General features: G+C 35.1%; 1 protein-coding gene across 1 annotated transcript in view; it reads left to right on the forward strand.

Moving 5' to 3' along the window:
* Positions 1–384: 384 nt before the first annotated feature.
* Positions 385–19,043, forward strand: part of LOC148942881 (signal peptide peptidase-like 2B) — a 104,379-nt gene continuing 85,720 nt past the window's right edge. Inside the window, exon 1 of the mRNA XM_089102096.1 lies at positions 385–456. Coding sequence (XP_088958222.1) covers positions 412–456 — 45 coding nt within the window. The 5' untranslated portion in view covers positions 385–411. The remainder of the gene's footprint in view (positions 457–19,043) is intronic.

The raw sequence follows: 19,043 nt of genomic DNA on the forward strand, positions 1-19,043 counted from the left end.
TAGAACATTTTTCAAGCTCAAATCGACGCTGATTTCTTTTAAAATCGGCGCTGATTTGGAAATCAGTTCCCGAAATCAGCTACGTGTGCCCAGCCCTTAAGAACAACAAATACAAGAATTGCAAATTTAAATTCGCCTTATGGGAACAAAAAAAAAAGACAGCCGAATTTGAATTTCGATATTCGAACAAAACAGCACCCCTTCATAGGTAATTGTGTTCAGGCATTTGTTGTTTATTCCCTCCCCCCTGGTAGTTTAATTTAAACAAATCAACTAATTTGAAGGTGCCAATGGTTGGACGTCATTTTTCTGCCTTCGCCAAAAAGACGCCGAAAAAAGACGGCTTAATTTTCAGCTTTCGTAGTGCGTTTAAGATGAACAGGAAGGATTAAAGAGAGAACAAATTTAAAAATGGAAAGTCATAAATTGGCTTTCCCTATATTCTTTTTTATCATGGTCTGTATTTGCGCTACTCTCAGGTTGTAGTTAGAAAAAAATTAAATTTAGTCAAAAATGAATCACAGTAGCCATCCAACAGGCCCTAGGCCTGTTGGATGGCTAGTTTTGTTATTAAATTAGGCCAGGCTATTCTTTAAATTAAAAATATAGTTTTGGCCTAGGGCAGGAATCAGATTCTAAAAAAAGAAATTGTTCTTTTGAAATATTTTTTGACATCGTAGCTTGTTAATAAGGCTAGAAAAGCTGAACTTTTTATGGGTTTGTATTATTTTTGGTGTTCATTTTTTTATCAGCAGTTGTCTCACAATTCCAAATAAAGTTGATTTGAAAAAAAAAAACAGGTAAAATGCTTTAAATTTACAGGCAGTTTTCAAGATAATTTAGTTAGGCTAGGGGAAAGAAAATAGGCCTGTTTTTTAGCACTAAGATCTTACATCTAAGATCTTGCATCTTTCTGCAAAGATTAGGCTAGGCTATCATTTTTAACTCATCTTTGTTATAAGATCTTACAGCTCACGGATGTTAGCAAAAAGTGTGAAGGATGCCATTTTCTGCTGCATAGAACTAGGCTATGATGAGAGAAATTTGTTGATATACTCATCATTGTTCTCAGACTGCTGATCAGAACAGAATGATGAAAGATGTTTGCATAAAAACAACAAAAGATATAAGATCTTAGCACATTGATGAGTGAAAAAACAGCCCTAATATATCACTTAGGCCTGGGCTAATGCCTTTTCTTATACTCTTTTGTAGTTCAACAATTACTTCAGTAAAGCTGGACATCTTTTAATTTTTTAGATATGAACTAGGTAAACATACCACTTGATGTCTTTTTAAGGCACTTTCCAAATATAATAGGCCTAATTACTTTGCTCAGAAATAGGACTCCACCTTGTGACTATTGTAAAAAATTACTTTACAAGCATATATAGAATGTTACTATCCAATCTCCTTGTAATTAAAAACATGTTTGTCGTCTAGTTGGAAAATTTGGCTCATCCCTATAGGAGAAATCTATATTTGCCAACTAGTTGACAAGAAATTTTGCCCCAGCAAAACTTTCTCTAATTAATTAGTGGACTAATAATGTCTCCCCAGCAACACTTAATTTTGTCAACTAGCTGGAAATGAACATTGCCCAAGAAAACAATTCATTTTCCAACTAGCTGATTAGTAATTTATACCAAGCAAAACTTTCATTTTCTGACTAGATCACTAATAACATCTCCCCTGCAACACTTAATTTTGCCAACTAGCTGAAAACAAACATTGCCCCAGAAGACAATTCATTTTCAAACTAGTTGACTAGTAACTTCTCCCCAACAAAATTTTATTTTTCCAACTAGTTGCCTAATAACATCTCCTCAGCAACACTTAATTTTGTCAACTTGCTTGAAACAAGTGGTGCTCCAGACAACAATTAATTTTCCAGCTAGTTGACTAGTAACTTTAGTACTTTATTAGTAGCCAGGCAACACACAAAAGCACCAAATATGATCAAATAGGATATAACTGGTTAGTCTCCAATGTAAAGTGATTGAACAAAGGGTATCTCACTCTGGGAACTATATTTAAACCTTAGTTTTTTGGGGTTTAGGGAGAATAAAGGCACCTAGGTTAGGTTAAGTATTTAATATATGCTATGCTTTTCCAACTAGTTGATTAATAACTTCTTCTCAGCAACACTTAATTTTTCTTACTACAAGGTATGTTTTTTAATTAAGGTCTGTTTGAACATAAGTACACAATGAAACATTATTTTTAAAAAGTAAATTTATTTTTAGAAAGTGCATACTTTATTCTATTTTTTGACATAGTTACCAGGTTTTTTGAAACACTTGTCATACTTCTCAACTGATTTTAAAGTAATGTCTTAATAAGAACTTGCTGCTAGCTCTAATAACCAAAAGTTCACTGCTGTTTTTACAATGTTGTCATCTTTTTAATGATTGCTACTGAGGTGGCAACCAGTTGAACTGGAGATGAAGCATGGATTTTACATATTAGCCCAAATCAAGGCAACAGAACATGGAATGGAAACACACACACACACTCCTCTAAAGATATAAAGGCCAAACATCCTGTCTCCCAGCACAAAATCACAGCATCAGTATTAGGGAATAGGCATTGTGTTTTTTGGTCGACTTCATGCAACAGAGGAACCACTATCACTGCAGAAGCATACTGACTAACCCTCAGAAAGCTCCACAGAGTGATTAAAAAACAAGAAGCTTGGCATGCTGACAAAGGAAATTTTCCTTTTTCATGACAATGCAAGACCTCACACTACTGCTCAGACCTATAATTTGTTGGACAGGTTTTGCTGGGAAGTTTTAGATCACCCACAATACAGTCCTGATCTTGTTCTGAGTGATTACCACCTGGTTCTCCACCTCAGTGGCAAATGATAGAATGATGATGACAACATAAAAATGGAAGTGAACTCCTGATTAGCAGAAAAGGTAGCAAGTTTTTATACAGAGGTTACTTTAAAACTAGTTAAGAGGTATGATAAATGTTACAAGAAACTTACAAACTGTGCTGTTAAATAGAGTAGTAGGCCTATGTACTTTTTGAAAATAAATTTACATTTTTAAAATAATCATTCATTGTGTACTTATGATCAAATGACCTAAATGATCTTTATGATCAAATGGCCTTATAATCTTTACGACCTTAATTAAAAAACACACCTTGTAGTTTACTAGTAACTTCTAGTGCAAGTGTAAACTGTACCTTGAATAAGGGGCTTTTCAAATACAGTCTTGCACACTAACCATGTATCTCAAAACCATGTTTTTTGTTTTTTTTACAGGAAACAAAAAAGTCCTTATAACTTCTTTAATTTTGAAGCATTAAGCCTGCACTTGGTATATTGTCCAAGAAATAAAGTTGCATATTAGTTGAATTTTTTTTTCCTAGTTTAATTAGTTTACCTAAAATTTTTACATACATGTTAATATAAAAACAAGGTCCAAGATATGAGTTTAGTTACAGGGTTTGCATCATTCCTATACAGGAAGTGCAGCTAACTGTATATCTTATAAGATTTATTTTGTTGATAACCAAAGTCTACAAAAACAAAATTAAACAGCTTCAATTAAAATAAAGCAGACACAGGTTAAGTATCTCTTTTTATGCATAAGACTATCAGAAAAGGGGTGACAACCAGTGTATAATTCTTCCTTGCTTCTGTAATGGTCCAAATGCAGTTTTGGGGGTCATAAATTTCCATTCCATTGATTTTTGCTTGTATGGCTGCTTGTACAGAATTGCATTCCATCTGCATATGCCCCTTCTCTAAGTATTTCTGCTCAATGACAATCTTCTTCACAGAAGCCTGATAGGTCATGCAGAATAAATGCAAAATTTTTAACATCAGTCCAGTCCAGTACATCTGTCAAAAGGCCACCTACCACTTCTAAGCACTTAAATGTATGAGTTTAGATATTTCAATGAATGAGTCAAGCCATTGTAATATGCATCAGACAATCAATGGAACTTGACGGGTTGTGCAAAGATGTGTATTTTTTTTGTGAAATTGCATCTCTGTGAACTTGAGGTAAAACCATCTTGCACAGTTTAGCCTAAGATTGGAAAGCACACTTATAGAAGGAAAAGACTTTCTGTTCTATGGCTTCCAGAATATCTACTGCTGAATTCAATTTGTTTGATTTACCTTGGCTGTAGTGCTTTTGTTAAAAGTGCATACTGTTGATTTTTGTTGGACTGATGGACCAGGAATGGTATGTTTTTTGTTTTCTCTTCATATTGTTGGCTAAGAAATTATTCTAAGGAAAAGTTACTTGCCAACTAGATGGCTAGCAAAAAAGTTTATAGGGTAAGTTTGTTTCCAGCAAGTTGGAAAAAGAAAGTATTGCTGTGGATAAGTTACTAGTCAACTAGTTGGAAAATAATTGTTTTCTGGGGTAGGCTAATGTTTGTTTCAAGCTAGTTGGCAAAATTAAGTGTTGCTGGGGAGAAGTTATTAGTCAACTAGTTGGAAAATGAAAGTTTTGCTGGGGCAACATTTCTTGTCAACTAGTTGGCAAATATAGATTTCTCCTATAGGGGTGGGCCAACTTTTCCAACTAGATCACAAAAAATGTTTTTAATTATAAGGAGATTTTAAAATGGATAGTACCATTTTATATAAGCTTATGAACTATTTTTTTCCAATAGTCAAAGGTGGATATCCCCATCTAACCAAACCTAACCTAATTTCTCACTATTTGTCTATTGATAAGTTTTTGTGAGAAATAATTAGATGGCACTGATGGTGTTTAATTACATATATAGAATATTTGAACATAGACAAAATACAGTTGAATCCATGTTTATTTTTTAAAAATCTGTAAAAAAAAATTGTGCAACAATGAAAGAAGGGAAAATAAATTCTCTCCATCTGCAAAATGTGTAAACTAGGATTATTCTGCATATTATGAAGTAAGAATTGTTTTCTAGGCTTATAGGATGAAGTAGGGTAAAAGGCCTCTTTTTGGGAAAGACCACATTTCTTTGATATTCTGGAAAAACAGAGGTGGGTTTTTGGACTGCCCATATTATACTGCACCATGGCAAATCTGAGTGTAGTAACAAGATCCCTGCTTTTTATCTACCTTCTTGGTGAAATGTTCACCATAATTTGTCATCATAAATTCAAAATTTAGTCTTATGTTTTGACAAGCAATCAACAATACATAAAATTATATTTAGTATTTGTGATTTATAGAATAAATATCAAGCAACAAGTTTCATTTTTAGAATCAGAAGACAATCAGCTTTCTGCTAGTATGTAAATAAAACTGAAACAGTGAAAGGATATAGACATAAAAATAGGATAATTGGTATCTCCAAATTGGGGTCCTTCTAGGTAAGTCAGTAAACTAATAATTTCAGTGTTTGTTCTTAAATAATTTTAATAATAACCATATTGATGCATAGCTTAGATTTTTTGCTATTTATGGATATATGTACAATTCTTCTCAATTCTTATGTGGTAACAAGATGTAAGGGTTTGAGTTTTAGATAATTTTGCTCAATTGTATGCTGGTTTTTTACCCTATGAGCTGTTTTCTTAACATCATTTTTCTCTACAGGCCCTTCTCTATGCATATACTGCCCTTTAGGCTATAGACCCTTAAAAATGATACATTTTTTCTATTTTTATGGCTATAAAAAAGGGTTAAATATTGCTTTCAAGCAAGGCCAGATAAAGGGCAAATAAAGGGAGTTTTACTACAACTTATATTTATTGATGTTAAATTTGCTTGACTTTGGAGATGATTACTTGGCTAATGGATTGGCTATACTGTTTACTATACAGTTCGTTACCACAAACTGTTTGATTTTGTGACCGAGACTGAAAATTTCTTACCATAAATGCTGAACCTTGCTGAAAAATTTGCAGAGTTTCAGAAAAAGCCCATAGTTTCAGAAAATGTGGAACAAGCTTTTGGTGAGAAAGTAAAACTGAAAGGCAAGACCGTTTTCTATGTCAATGTGCAAATAAATTTTATTGTGAGCATTTGCCATATTTTGAACAAATGTCCTCTGGAAAAGCATGGTTTTCTAGAGGCTTTATGCTGCTTGAGTCCTATCAACATGAAGGATTCTAAAAGTATTACAAACATAGCAGTTGTGGCATGCAAGTTTGTGATTGGAGTAAGCTCAGACATTGCCCAGGCTGAATGGCTGATTTTGCAAACAGAAACTGGACCTCATGAGGATATTACTTGGATTGATCATTTTTGGAGCTATTATTTTGGACTGGTGAATGAGCACAGGGACAGCAAGTACCCAGAACTTACCAAGCTTATCAAAGCAGTGCTAATGTTGTTGCATGGCAGCGCAGATGTTGAGCATGGCTTCTCGTGTCCTAGTAGTTTCTTGCGTCCTGGTAGTTTCTCAGTGAAGACCAGATGTTAATATCTGAATGCATTCTTGATGCAAGACTCATGGTATATGACATGTTGAGGCTTTATGGAAGAAAACCAGAACAGTTTGTTATTACAAAAGAAGTGTTAATATAAAGAAAAGGCCAGCAAAAAAAAAAAAAAAAAAAAAAAAATCTAATTGGGCCTGTCGGCCTACTGGTTCAATCTAAGCCTGGTTTCAAGCTTGCTATAAATCAAATATACTGTTTGATTTTTTCTACTCTGCCATCACTTGCTTTTTTGTGATAACTACCATAATATTGAGCAAATTTTAGCACTGAGAAAATGCAGTCTTCATTTGAAAAAAAAAAACCTATATGGACTATGTTTGGAAAAAAAAGCAATTTTTTTTTTTTCAATTGGATTATGAATAATCATTTCCTGTGGATTATATAACTTTAACAAAACAGATTTATAACTAGATCGTAAGTTTTAAACTAATGTTTTAACCCTTTTTGTACCCAGATATTAGAGAAAAATATATCATTTTTAAGGTCCATAAACTTCTTAAAATTGAATTTCTGAGTGAAGCAACTATTGTATTAAGAAAGAACAAAACAAAGACATTGAGTGGTGTATTCACCTAATGCGCAGCTCAGTAATGCCTTTGCAATTGCTTCTGGGTGAAATTATATTTTGAGGTCATATAGGTCTAAAAGGGCCCAAAACAGTCTTTAGTAACCATAAGTTTAAAAACATGTTTGCCAAAAAAAAACTGGCTAGCGAGAAAAATTTTCCAAGTAAAGGTATTAGAGGCTATTGAGAAGGAGACGATTCTTAGTTCACAACATGCAGAATTATTTTAGTTTACACATTTTGACTGCAGCTCCACTATACTGTACCTCCTCCCCCTGATGTACAAATATATAACCCAAATTATATATTTCCCATGTATGTGTCTCTCTTGTTTCAACCTGTGTACCTGTAAATTGAATTAACCATGGCAAAACAAGAACAAGAAAAACAAGAGTGATGGGTGGCAGAATGCATGTGAAATATATAATTTGGGTTTTATATTTTTGCACATTTGGGTGGGGGTAGGAATAAAGAATAGTAGAGTTGCAGTTAAAATGTGTTACCTTTAAATTACCTTAAATTGTCTGTTAATTGGGATAAGATGGTTTTGAACCTCCTGTAAAGATCTTGCTGGTGATGTTTCTAGGTTATGATCTGACATCATACTTCAGCCTCCATTCAGTTTTGACCCAGTCTTGATTGACTCCTTCCTTGAAGGATTCTAGGGTTTTTGATTGGAAGGTGGCTTCAGATAGGTTGTTTCAGAGTTGGAAAGAATATACTGAGAAGAACTGTTTGCACTCTTTTTTGATGCAATGGGGGCCTGCAGCTTCTTGGTGTGTCCTCTTGGAGTGGTTTAGAGGGACAGGGAGAAAGTATGATTTAAAGAGTTCATGTTCTAGCAGCTTACGAGTTCCTATTATGTCTCTTATTTTCCTGCAGTATATTAAAATAGGGAGTTCGAGTGAATTGAGACATTGCTTGTAGGATTTGTCTCGCAGTGCATGGATAAGCTTTGTCACCCTTCTTTGAACACTCTCAAGTACCTTCATATCTAATAACTTATAGTGGGGAGAGGCTAGGGTCATGCCAAAAGCTGAGGATGAACATGGCTGTATATAGTTTCATAATCAAATATGGCTTCCTAGTGGTTAAAACCACAGAAAATTGTGTTAACCACAATTATTCTGCATATTATAAAGTCAGAACGAAATTATTTTTTTACATTTTTCCTTCTCAATAGCTCCTAATCTAGACCTTTATCAATTGTCATTTGTAGCTGATTCAGGAATGGTAATAATTATTTTATGTAGTACTTACTTGTACTTGTACTTGGATCAGGACACAAGCTTTGTAGATCCCCCTGGCAACAGGATCTGGCAGACTGTTGAATTCAACAGGTTACTGTCTTGGGTTAATGGGGCAATAATTTTGAGCCATGAAGGGTCCCATCTGTGACCATCTCTCTGGAACCCATCAATCAGCTTGAGGTCAGATTTGATGGTGTTGAGCCAAGTTTTGGCTTGTCCTCCATGTCTTTATCTCTTATCAGGGGCTGGTTTGCAGTGTTGGTAAAAGTCTGCAATGTAGGTTTGATTAGTAGAAGTCTTGGCCAGGCTTCAGCAAACATGACTGAACCAGGACAAGTGGCAGTGTTGAATGATGATTGTGATGTTGCACTTCTGGTCATATTGTTGGCGGATTATGATATTTGAGATTCAGTTGCTGAGACGTAACCCCAATATGCTCTTCAGGCATCTTTGTTCAAAAGTGTTGAGGGCGTGTGCCTTGGCTAATTTTAAGGGCCATGTCTTGCAACCATATAGTAAGACCAATTGGACTAGATCATCATAAATAAGGATTTTTGTTTTCTGCTTAATTTCCTTCTTTTTCCATAGTGGCTTCCACAGCTGTGTAAAGACAGCAGAAGCTGATGCAATGCGACATTGGATTCCTTCACTACATCTGCTGTTGATGTCAATGTACAATCCGAGATACTTGAATTTATTGACAGCTTCAATTTGCCTTTGGTTAAGGGTTATAGGGGTAAAAAATTTATTTCCAGGGCATTAGACATAGCTTTAGTCTTATCAATATTAATCTTGAGCCCCACTGAGGCAGCAACTTCGAAGACTTTCAGAAGCATGTTCTGATCTTTGCCAACGGATTCTCCAAGAAGAGCAGCATCATCAGCATAATCCAGGTTGGTGATACTGAAATCAGGACTAACCTTGATTCCTTCGAAGTTTAGCATTGCTTTTTTCATTACCCAATCGACAACAAAATTAAATAGTTCAGGAGAGAGTAAACACCCTTGCCTCACATCGAAGTTGATATTGAATAGTGGGGAAAGTTCTCTTTTGACCTGGGTGCAGGCTTGTGCGTCTTGATTGTAAACCTGAATGAGTTGTATGATCTTAGGTGGGACACAATCATCTTCCATCGCCATCCAAATTCCCTCCCGGATGATTGAATCAAAGGTCGTAATGAAGTCAATGAAGACAGCGACGGTGATTTGTTGATGCTTGGCTCTATGTTCAAAATCTGTCTCAAGGTGAAGAGTTGGTTAATACAGTCCATGCCGACTCGGAAACCAAATTGGTTGGGGTGGATTCTTTCATTGCAGACTTTGCAAGGAAATCCTTCCTTAGTCTTAGTCTTCCTTAGTCTTAATAGTAAAACAGATTTTCAGAAATTTTGGAAAAGAGCTGGAGACCCCTCCAAAATGACATCAGTTTCACTGCGATGTTGTTTTTGGGGGGTCTCAGGCTTTTTTGATATTTTTTTATATTTTTTTTTCAAATTAACATTTTACTATTAAGACTGAGGAAAATAATAATTACCATTAAGCTGTAAATTGCAATTTGTTCTCACTTGAGTGTTTTTTTTTAAGATTTGCTTTTAAACTTTTGGTTAATATGGACTGTTTTACCTATTGGGGACCCATTAAGGGCTCTAAGTGGAATTCCTCCTAGAAGCAATTATTCAATTATGAAAGAGCATAAGAAAAGAAAGAAAGTGTGATATTCACTTTCATCCTAGCTATATTATGTTGAAAACTACAAACTTATCTAAAATTTTATTCTAGGGGCAGTTGACAATCTTGGAAAGTATTTTTGTTAGGCAAATAAAACTTGGTAAATATGGAGACTAAGATTGATTTATGAGCAAAGCTATTATTATATTTGGAAGAGCATAAAAAGGGCATCAAGTGGTATGTTCACCCAATTCATAGCTCACTAATGGAAAGGTCTCCATATCTATCTAAAACCTTAAGAAATTTATTAAGGGCTGAAAAATGTACCCCAGGAAGATATTGTCAAGCTGTTGTGTCAACCCTTTTTTCATTTTTAGGACTTAGAAGATGGCATACATACATGACAGATCTATATCAATTCGAAAAAAAACTGAAAAAATTTGTAGTTTTTCGTCTTTTTTTTTATTGTCTTTAGGATAGAAGCCTGTAAATGGGTTATTTAGAAGAAAACGGTTCTTGCTTTATAAATACATTCTTGTGGTCTTTATAAGACCACACTGGCTATACACGACAAATGAAACTCAGAGAGGAAAGACAATAAACAAAATGAAACAAATTCTTTGTCTTCATGGTTCACCACTGGCTGACAAAATCCCCGTTTTTTTCACCCTTTTTTTATTTTATTTTTCATTTTGTTTATTGTCTTTCCTCTCTGAGTTTCATTTGGCTTATAAAATATTGAAAAATTTTAATTGATCACTTTTTGAAGGTACTTCCATTATACTTTACTTCTGACTCCCCCTAATGTGCAAATATATAGCCTCAATTATATTTTCCCAATGTATTTTGCTATGGATGATCACTCTTGTTTCAACGCATGTACCAATAAATTGAATAAACGAGGACAAAATCAAGAAATGGAAAAGCACATGAGAAATATGTAATTTGGGGTATATATTGGGTATATCATTTGGGGGGGGGGGGGGGGGCTAGAGGTAAAAAACAGTTTGATGGAAGCTCCTTCAAAATGGATTAAGCACAAATTTTTTTGCATTTCATGAAGTAAGAATTGTTTTCTTGACATTTTTCTTTCTCAAATATACACACTGTAGTTTTTGAAAATACACTTGCTATCATTTCAGTATAAATTTAAGCCATATCAAAGGTTTTTTTCCTAAATTTAAAAAGTAGATTTACAGATCTTTAAAAACCCAGTAAATTAGGCTTGAGCAAAGGTATTAATCTGAATACAATTTCATTGTGCCTTATTTGGCAGACTTTTTTGTGAGGTCTCACTTTTATAACACAAAGGTCTTTATAGGTCATCATTTATCAGTGCCTTCTGGAGGGAGAAAGAGTTGAGATAGTTGTTTCAAAATATCTTCCCATGAGATCACTAAGGCTGTGGATACATTCCTCAGTTAACTCAACTACTTTCCTAGAAAGCAAATAGCTCCTGAACTAGAATTCTACCCTGTTTTTTTTTATGTAACTTTAAATTTTGGACAAAAAAAGATTAGAATTTCAGGAGAGGTATACATAACTAAAAAGCTAATTTTAAAATTACAACTTCTGAAAGGTTTTTATAATATTGTTTTTGTTCCAATTTCAGTGGAAGAGTCAAGCTGACTATACACTAGCATATTTTGCAGACAAGAAAAAAAATGCGTAAATAGGGCTTACTTTGTTCCACAAACTGCATTTGTTGATTTATTCTTTTAATTATGTAAAATTGGTATTGGTTAAGGAACTCTGTGATGAAAGAAACTTCTTATCTTTACAAATGAAAATACAAAACTGGTGACTTTGGCATTTTTGAAGGAAGAACAGAAAGAACTTAAAAGTTGAAAAATGCAAATATGGTGGGCCTGGTCAACAATACAATAAGGAAAAGTTCTCATTCTTTGAGCATTATCAAAATTTCAATCACCAAGTAGTTTTCAATGTCTTTGCATTCTGGTCATTTCCACATGCTTGGTCTTGCTATTTGCATCAACTTGATTTTCAAAATCTTATTTTCTTTGTTTTTTATGGTTGTTACTTTAAACTACCTTAAATCACATTTGCTGGCAATAGAATTATAAGAATGCTTCTTTTATCCAATTCCTTTATCCATACATATTTCTTTTATCCATAATAAATTTCAAAGAATAGATCTCTTTTATCCATACACAAACTAAACATAACTTCCCACTTTCAGCTCAAGAATCGGTTCAGGTTGTTACTTGTATACTTGATGCTGTTGCAATTTTTTGCACAGCTTTCTTTCTTTCCATTTTTCTAATCTTCAAAGAATTTCATCTCCATCAAGTTATCATTGGATTGTTTTCCCCTTGTTCTGGTAATAACTTCAACTGAATAGATTCTTTCAATAAGGATGTTTATTGTTTTGTCTTCTAGTTTTCACTGTTTCACTCCTTTGAATAGTCCATCATAGTATTGCTCAGTGCTGGAGTCATATTGCTTATATTGGCATTAAAGCATGAGGGAAGGTACTTAAGAACTTCATCTCTGTTCAGAGGACAGATTCTGCACTTTCCAAAACTGCTTTTCATGCCCTTGCGCAAGATCATTCTTTGAGCTATGTTGTATCTCTTTCAGTAATTTTGGAAAATCGGCTTTTGGTATGCCAATTGGCAATCTGTTCTTGTACCTCAGGAATATTTGTTACCATTTTATTTCCATCAATTGAAAATAGATGACATCTTATGATTGAATCTAATTGGCTTGGTTAGGAGAGAAAAAGATTAATGCAGTGTTGTTTTCCTTGCAAGTCTTGAGAACATCAGTGCTGATGTATGATGAAAGACCATCAGAAATTACAACTTTTCTGGAAGGCCTTTCCTTTGAAATGGATACAGTGTTGCGATGTTGAAACTTTGATTTGTACCAAACAAAGCTCTAAAATGTACTTTCCAGGAAAAAATGTACCAGACATCAAACATTTTGATGTGTGTTACGCTAAGTGCAACACGTGCATCTTGCCTTGAACAGTAATGTACGAATTATACAATCTTTTCCTTTGCCCGTCTTTTCTCTCTTGCCTCCTTTTTTCTTTTTTATCATTGTTATTATTAATTTATTTCCTTAAAAATCAAAAGAGCATCTAAAAAGAAAAAGATGCCATCAATGTAAAACATAATACCCTAATAATTTTTATCTTTTCCATCATACAAATAGTCAGATTGTCTCTACGAACAAGAATACATAATCTAAATCTGGGGCTTCACCTACCAGAATTTCTAGATTCTAAGCTTTCTTGATAGTGAAGCTGGTAATAAGGAAAAGAGCCTCCAGATGGTTTTTTCACTCCCACTTTCCAGCCCTCTTCAGAGCTTCTACAATTTTTTTGTTTTCAAGTTTAATGAAAATCAATTTTTAATTTCTTATTCTGTTTCTTCCACCATTAAAATTATTTTTTCAGCGTAAAAGATTCCAGAATCCAGAAATCTGGATCCTCAAATCCCTTTTTTTCCAAATTGGCTCAGGGTACTTTTGGTCTGGCTTGACGTTCCAGATTGCATGCGAAGAAACGTAAACCCAGAATCAGGAAACCCAAATGCTAAAAATTCTGGGAGGTGAAGTCCCAGCTTAACTACTATTCCATTTGCGCTGTGCGACTTCGTTAGGGCCGAGAAAGGAACATTATTTGGGCTTATATATTTTGATCAGACCTAGGCTTCGTTCCAGGTTGGCCAAAAAGTATATAAAAAGTAACTATGGATGAGTATTAGTTGAAGCGATTGAAAAAGACCTGATGAATAAAATAGACCCTAGGTTTTTAAAAACATGTATAAAATATTTTTTATATTATAACTATTATAATTTATCAACCAAAAGGCTTTTGAAAAAGCCTAGCATCGAATTAGTATAGCAGTTGCTTCCAATTCCTCCAGCTAAAAGGCACCCATAGGTACTTTTTATATACTTTTTGGCCGACCTAGAACGAACCGCTACATAACCAGGAGCTGAAAATTTAAGCTACTAAACTTGGTTTTATTGGATAAAAGATCAGAATTTACTTAGAGACATAAACAAAATCAGTTGTTCAGAAACTAAAATTGCAAGAAAAGACTTTGGAGCATCACATCCTCAAGGTGTCTTTGTAAAGACTCAATTTCTTCTTCTGTAGCATCTTGTATTTCATCAAGCACTTGTTCTTCTTCTTTTTTTTTCCTAAGGATTCCAGGAGACACAAGTACTGTGGTCGCGGATCTGCTCCCTAGTATGGAGTAAATGATCTCAACTGCAAGGTGGCTTTGAGACTTCGTTTTGACAACTGAGACTGCGTAAAAATGTGCTTGACACAAGCGGATGAGTTTGGAAGGGACATGATAGAGAACCTGAATGTGCAAGACTCTTAATATCTCGCAGAACCAAGACTATTTTCAAGCTATCTGAGTTTCCCCCGAAAAAGCTTTGGACTCTAAAAGTACAGAGGTGGCAAACACTTAGACTCAGCATGGATTGATCGCCACTGAAACTTAATTCTTCTAAAGATTGTCGATCGACTAGGTTAGGGAACATGACTAGTACTGGTACCAAGTCTTCTTTGATAGAGGCAGCCACAACTGGGTCACTTTCATTTTCTGCAAAACCTAAAAGTTGATTTGCAGTAGAAGTGAACATAAAGCTCCTTTGCTAACTTCACGTAAAAGTTCAGACACACGATTTTAAAGCCACGCAGTGTTTGGGCTGGAATATTTTTTTTCTATCACATCAGGTTTCACGTTCGCTCCAACATAGATTCTTTCGAGAGGCAAAGGGTATTCAGGGTTGGACGGGGCATACGTACCTAATGGCTTTTTTTTACTACCTCAGGACGTAGAAAATTCCTTAGAATGGTCTCGAATAATGAGGAAACATTTTCGCAAAGGCAGTGCAGCCTAACCCCCTCTGCTTGAAATGAAACATTCAACTTGCTGACTTGTGGCAAAATTACTGCCAGCACAGTTTGGTAAGCACATTTTCCATCATTTTTAGGACCTTTTCTGAAGATGCCAACTTAGTGGCCTTGAATTCTTCTTAAAAGTGAACTTCAAGTACTCAAGAGACAGCCAATGGACATTGCAGATTTTGAGTAGTCTATGATTTTTCGTGTTTGTCATTTCCTGAATCTCTGTGTAAGCTGTGATGTGTTTTGGTGAATGTTGTATATAGTAATACACATCGCTGACAAACTCTTCATATTGTGGGGGAATTTCCCTGGAGACACTAGACACGCACAGAGCGAGGCAATGGAAGACACAGCCAACAACAATAACATGTGGATTGTTGACTTTCACCAGAGCCTTCAACCTGTTTATCTTTTCCATATTCAAAGAGGCATTATCCCATCCAAACCTTATGCAATTCTGTTTTAAAATAATTATAACATGAAGTAGCTTATCTACTTCTTCTTTCATTATTTAAGCTGTCGCTGATGGCACCTCAACAAGCCCTAACAAGCAATCACAGACTCTTTACATATTAATGAGTGAATTTCTTTTATCTTGCTACTACCGGACTGTATCTGTGCAATTTTACAGCCCAGTTGACAGAATGATATACAGTAAAAATAAGTTGTCTTATCAGGGGTAGCTAATATGCACCTTTACCTATTTATGTGTTATCAAAGGGTCAGATCTAAAGTATACTTCAGCAGCCCTGCCTTAATATTGGAATTAAATGGGCCTTGTTTTTGGAGTTTTAAATTTGATGCCAATTTTTGAAATCAACGGTTGAAAACGTACGTTTGCACAGAGTCCATAGAATCCCTTCGAAGTCACAAAGAAGAGAGAGACAAGTCGTGAGATATCACTATTTTTATAACAATGAACAGTGAGAGTCTTAATTCCGGCTATCGAAAAAAGACGCTGAATTTTGCAGCAAATGTATAGAATTTTTACCAGTTTGGAATTGTACTGAATTTTCGACTTAAAAAAAGTCGTACAGATATACAGGTCGGAGGAAAATATATTGAACGCATTGCAACGCTGAATGGATACGAGGAGCTGTACAAAGTTGGCCTCAAAGCAAGTCATATCAATCCAAATAGACTTGACAGAACTATATTGGCACCAGCCTGTCCTCCTACCCAGAGCATCTACATTGCCTGACTTATGTAAATAGCATACAGAGGCAGCATCTCACCAACAGCTGTCTCTGTCATCATAATTGTTGTTGAGGTTTTTGAAGGATTCAGAGTCTGCTCTGGATATTTTTAATCACTTTCTGTCATTTTTTTTTCGGAGATTGCTACCATCAATTAAGTTTGTTTTGCTGAAATTGATTATATTCCCTGCTGGAATGGTTTCCAATTCCTTTCAAGGTGGATGAAGGCGGATGCCCACTCTTCTGGTTAGTATCAGGCTTTCTGGATAGTGAAGCTGGTAATAAGGAAAAGAGCCTCCAGATGGTTTTTTCCCTCCCACTTTCCAGCACTCTTCAGAGCTTCTACAATTTTTTTGTTTTCATGTTTAATCAAAATCAATTTTTTATTTCTTATTCTGTTTCTTCCGCTATTAGAATTATTTTTTCAGCGCAAAAGATCCAAATCTGGATGTTCAAATCCCTCTTTTTTCCAAATTGGTCCAGGGTACTTTTGGTCTGGCTTGACGTTCCAGATTGCCTGCGAAGAAACGTAAACCCAGAATTAGGAAGCAAAATGCTAAAAAATCTGGGAGGTGAAGTCCCAGCTTTACTCCTTTTTCTTTTGCGCTGTGTGACTCCGTAAGGGCCAAAAAGGAACATTATTTAGGCTTATATATTTTTGATCAGACCTAGGCTTCGTTCCAGGTTGGCCAAAAAGTATATAAAAAGTAACTACGGCTGCGTTTTAGTTGAAGCGATTGGAAAAGAACTGATGAATAAAATAGACCCTAGGTTTTTAAAAACATGTATAAAATATTTTTTATATTATAACTATTATAATTTGTCAATAAAAAGGCTTTTGAAAAAGCCTAGCATCGAATTAATATAGCAGTTGCTTCCAATTCCTCCAGCTAAAAGGCACCCATAGGTACTTTTTATATACTTTTTGGCCGACCTAGAACAAACCCCTACATAACCAGGAGCTGAAAAACTGAGCTACTAAGATTGGTTTTATTGGATAAAAGATCAGAGTTTACCTAGAGACACAAAACAAATCAGTTGTTCAGAAACTAAAATTATAAGAAAAGCCTTCGGAGCATCACACCATCAAGGTCTCTTAGCAAAGACTCAATTTCTTCTTCTGCAGCGTCTTGTATTTCATTAAGTACTTGCTCTTCTTCTCTTTTCTTTTTTTTCCTGAGGATTCCAGGAAACACAAGTACCGTGGTCGCGGATCTGCTCCCTAGTACGGCGTAAATGATATCAACTGCAAAGTGGCTTCGAGACTTCGTTTTGACAACTGAGACTGCACTAAAAATGTGCTTGACATAAGCGGATCAGTATGGAAGGGACATGATAGAGAACCTGAATGTGCAAGACTCTTAATATCTTGCAGAACCAAGACTTTTTTCAAGCTCACTGAGTTTCCCCTCAAAAAGCTCTGGACTCTAAAAGTACTGAGGTGGCAAACACTTAGACTCAGCATGGATTGATCGTCACTGAGAGTTTAATTGGGCCACCAATTTTACCTGTATACTGCTTATGTAGTTTGCTTGTCAGGGTGTTCTTTGGGGTTTTATACTTCTTAACTGCATTATGGGTTGTCATGCAATGATGTATATCATGTAATGCTTTTTGAAGCATCTCCAAACTATAGTCAACTTTTTTACTTCTTCCTTGTTGTCCTTTGGCATCTTTAGCTCTGAAATAAAAACTATATATTCAGCAAAGTTCATGTTTGTACTAAGGTACCCCATTTTGGCATTTGGAAGTGACCATTTTCAAATTTTCCTCTCTCACTGGTCTTCTTCAGGTGATTGTTCTGAATGATTTAGCTTTCTTTGTTGACTGGACATCTATGACCTGGAAAAGAAAATATTAGTCAAATGATAAGTCTAAAGCTAATACAATTTGTAGATGCAAATAAAGTTTGCTGAAACTTGACTTTTAACAAAAGATTTTTTTCCAGCTAAAAAACTGGAGTAATTTCAAAGATAATTGATATAAAACTTACAAGTTGAACCTTAAATTTTAAAAGCATTTTTTTTTTCAAATGGAACTTAGGAGCAACATTCAAACTTAAAATGAACAAGAATTATTCCATATATGAGAGAGGCTGCCCAATCTTCAGCCCTTCAATTGATACACAAAAACATTTTAATGTAATAAAAAAGCTTTCTATTCCCATTTAGCGGTATTTATGTTTCAACAGTTTTTCTCAAAGAATTGGGGAAACAGTCAAACTTTCGCGTAAAGAGAACTTCACACTGTAAATCAAATGTTAGTTCAACTCTGCAAATGATCTCATTTACAGCGTTTCCCCAGGGTATGCTTTGGAAATTCCACAGGTACCTGAGTGAATCAAAAGACGCTCTGTGCACTAGTTTTCGAATTATCTACAATGGCTCAGGAATGGTTTAGGGGATCAAGTAGTTGGGTTTGGTATGTTGGGGGGAGAGCGTAAGTGGGTCTAAGTTTTGACTTGGGGAATGGGTGGATAAAGACACCGGAGGGAAGGCAGGTGGACCCCCAATTTTGACGTAAGAGAGGGACCATCGAGGGATTTGGCACAATAGCTTTCTAAACAATAGGAAAGTGTGAAATATCACAGGGATGAAATTTTTATGCTAGTTTTCAAGATCCTAGGGAAACTCAACTTTTTTCAATTTGAGCGTAATAAGACAACATTGACTGGGTGAGGACTTGGGCATTGAAAGTCGTGAGGATATTGGCATTATTTTGAAAACAACGGAGAGAGACAAGGTTTTGCCGTTTTCTTTTTTTGGATAGTATACAAGAGAGAAGAATACAAATTTTTGACTTACTCAGAATTGCATAAAGTTCAAAAATATATGATTTTTTGGCAGAATTTTTTTTCTATTGTTTTGCATCCTGTTGAAAACATTTCAGCATGAATCCCCACATACGCACAAAAATTTATGGTGGTGCCCATGCCAGAGAATTCAGTCTAGAAAAAACTGCTGTTTAATATCTCTATACAATCAACTAAATGGGCCATAGTTCTATCTTATTCCCCACTAAGGGAAAAAGATGCAAGTGTTAAACAATTGTAGGTTGCA

Source organism: Artemia sp. Qi Xiang Cuo, chromosome 16, assembly GCF_049724085.1.
Source record: "Artemia sp. Qi Xiang Cuo chromosome 16, ASM4972408v1, whole genome shotgun sequence".
Taxonomy (NCBI): Eukaryota; Metazoa; Arthropoda; class Branchiopoda; order Anostraca; family Artemiidae; genus Artemia; species Artemia sp. Qi Xiang Cuo.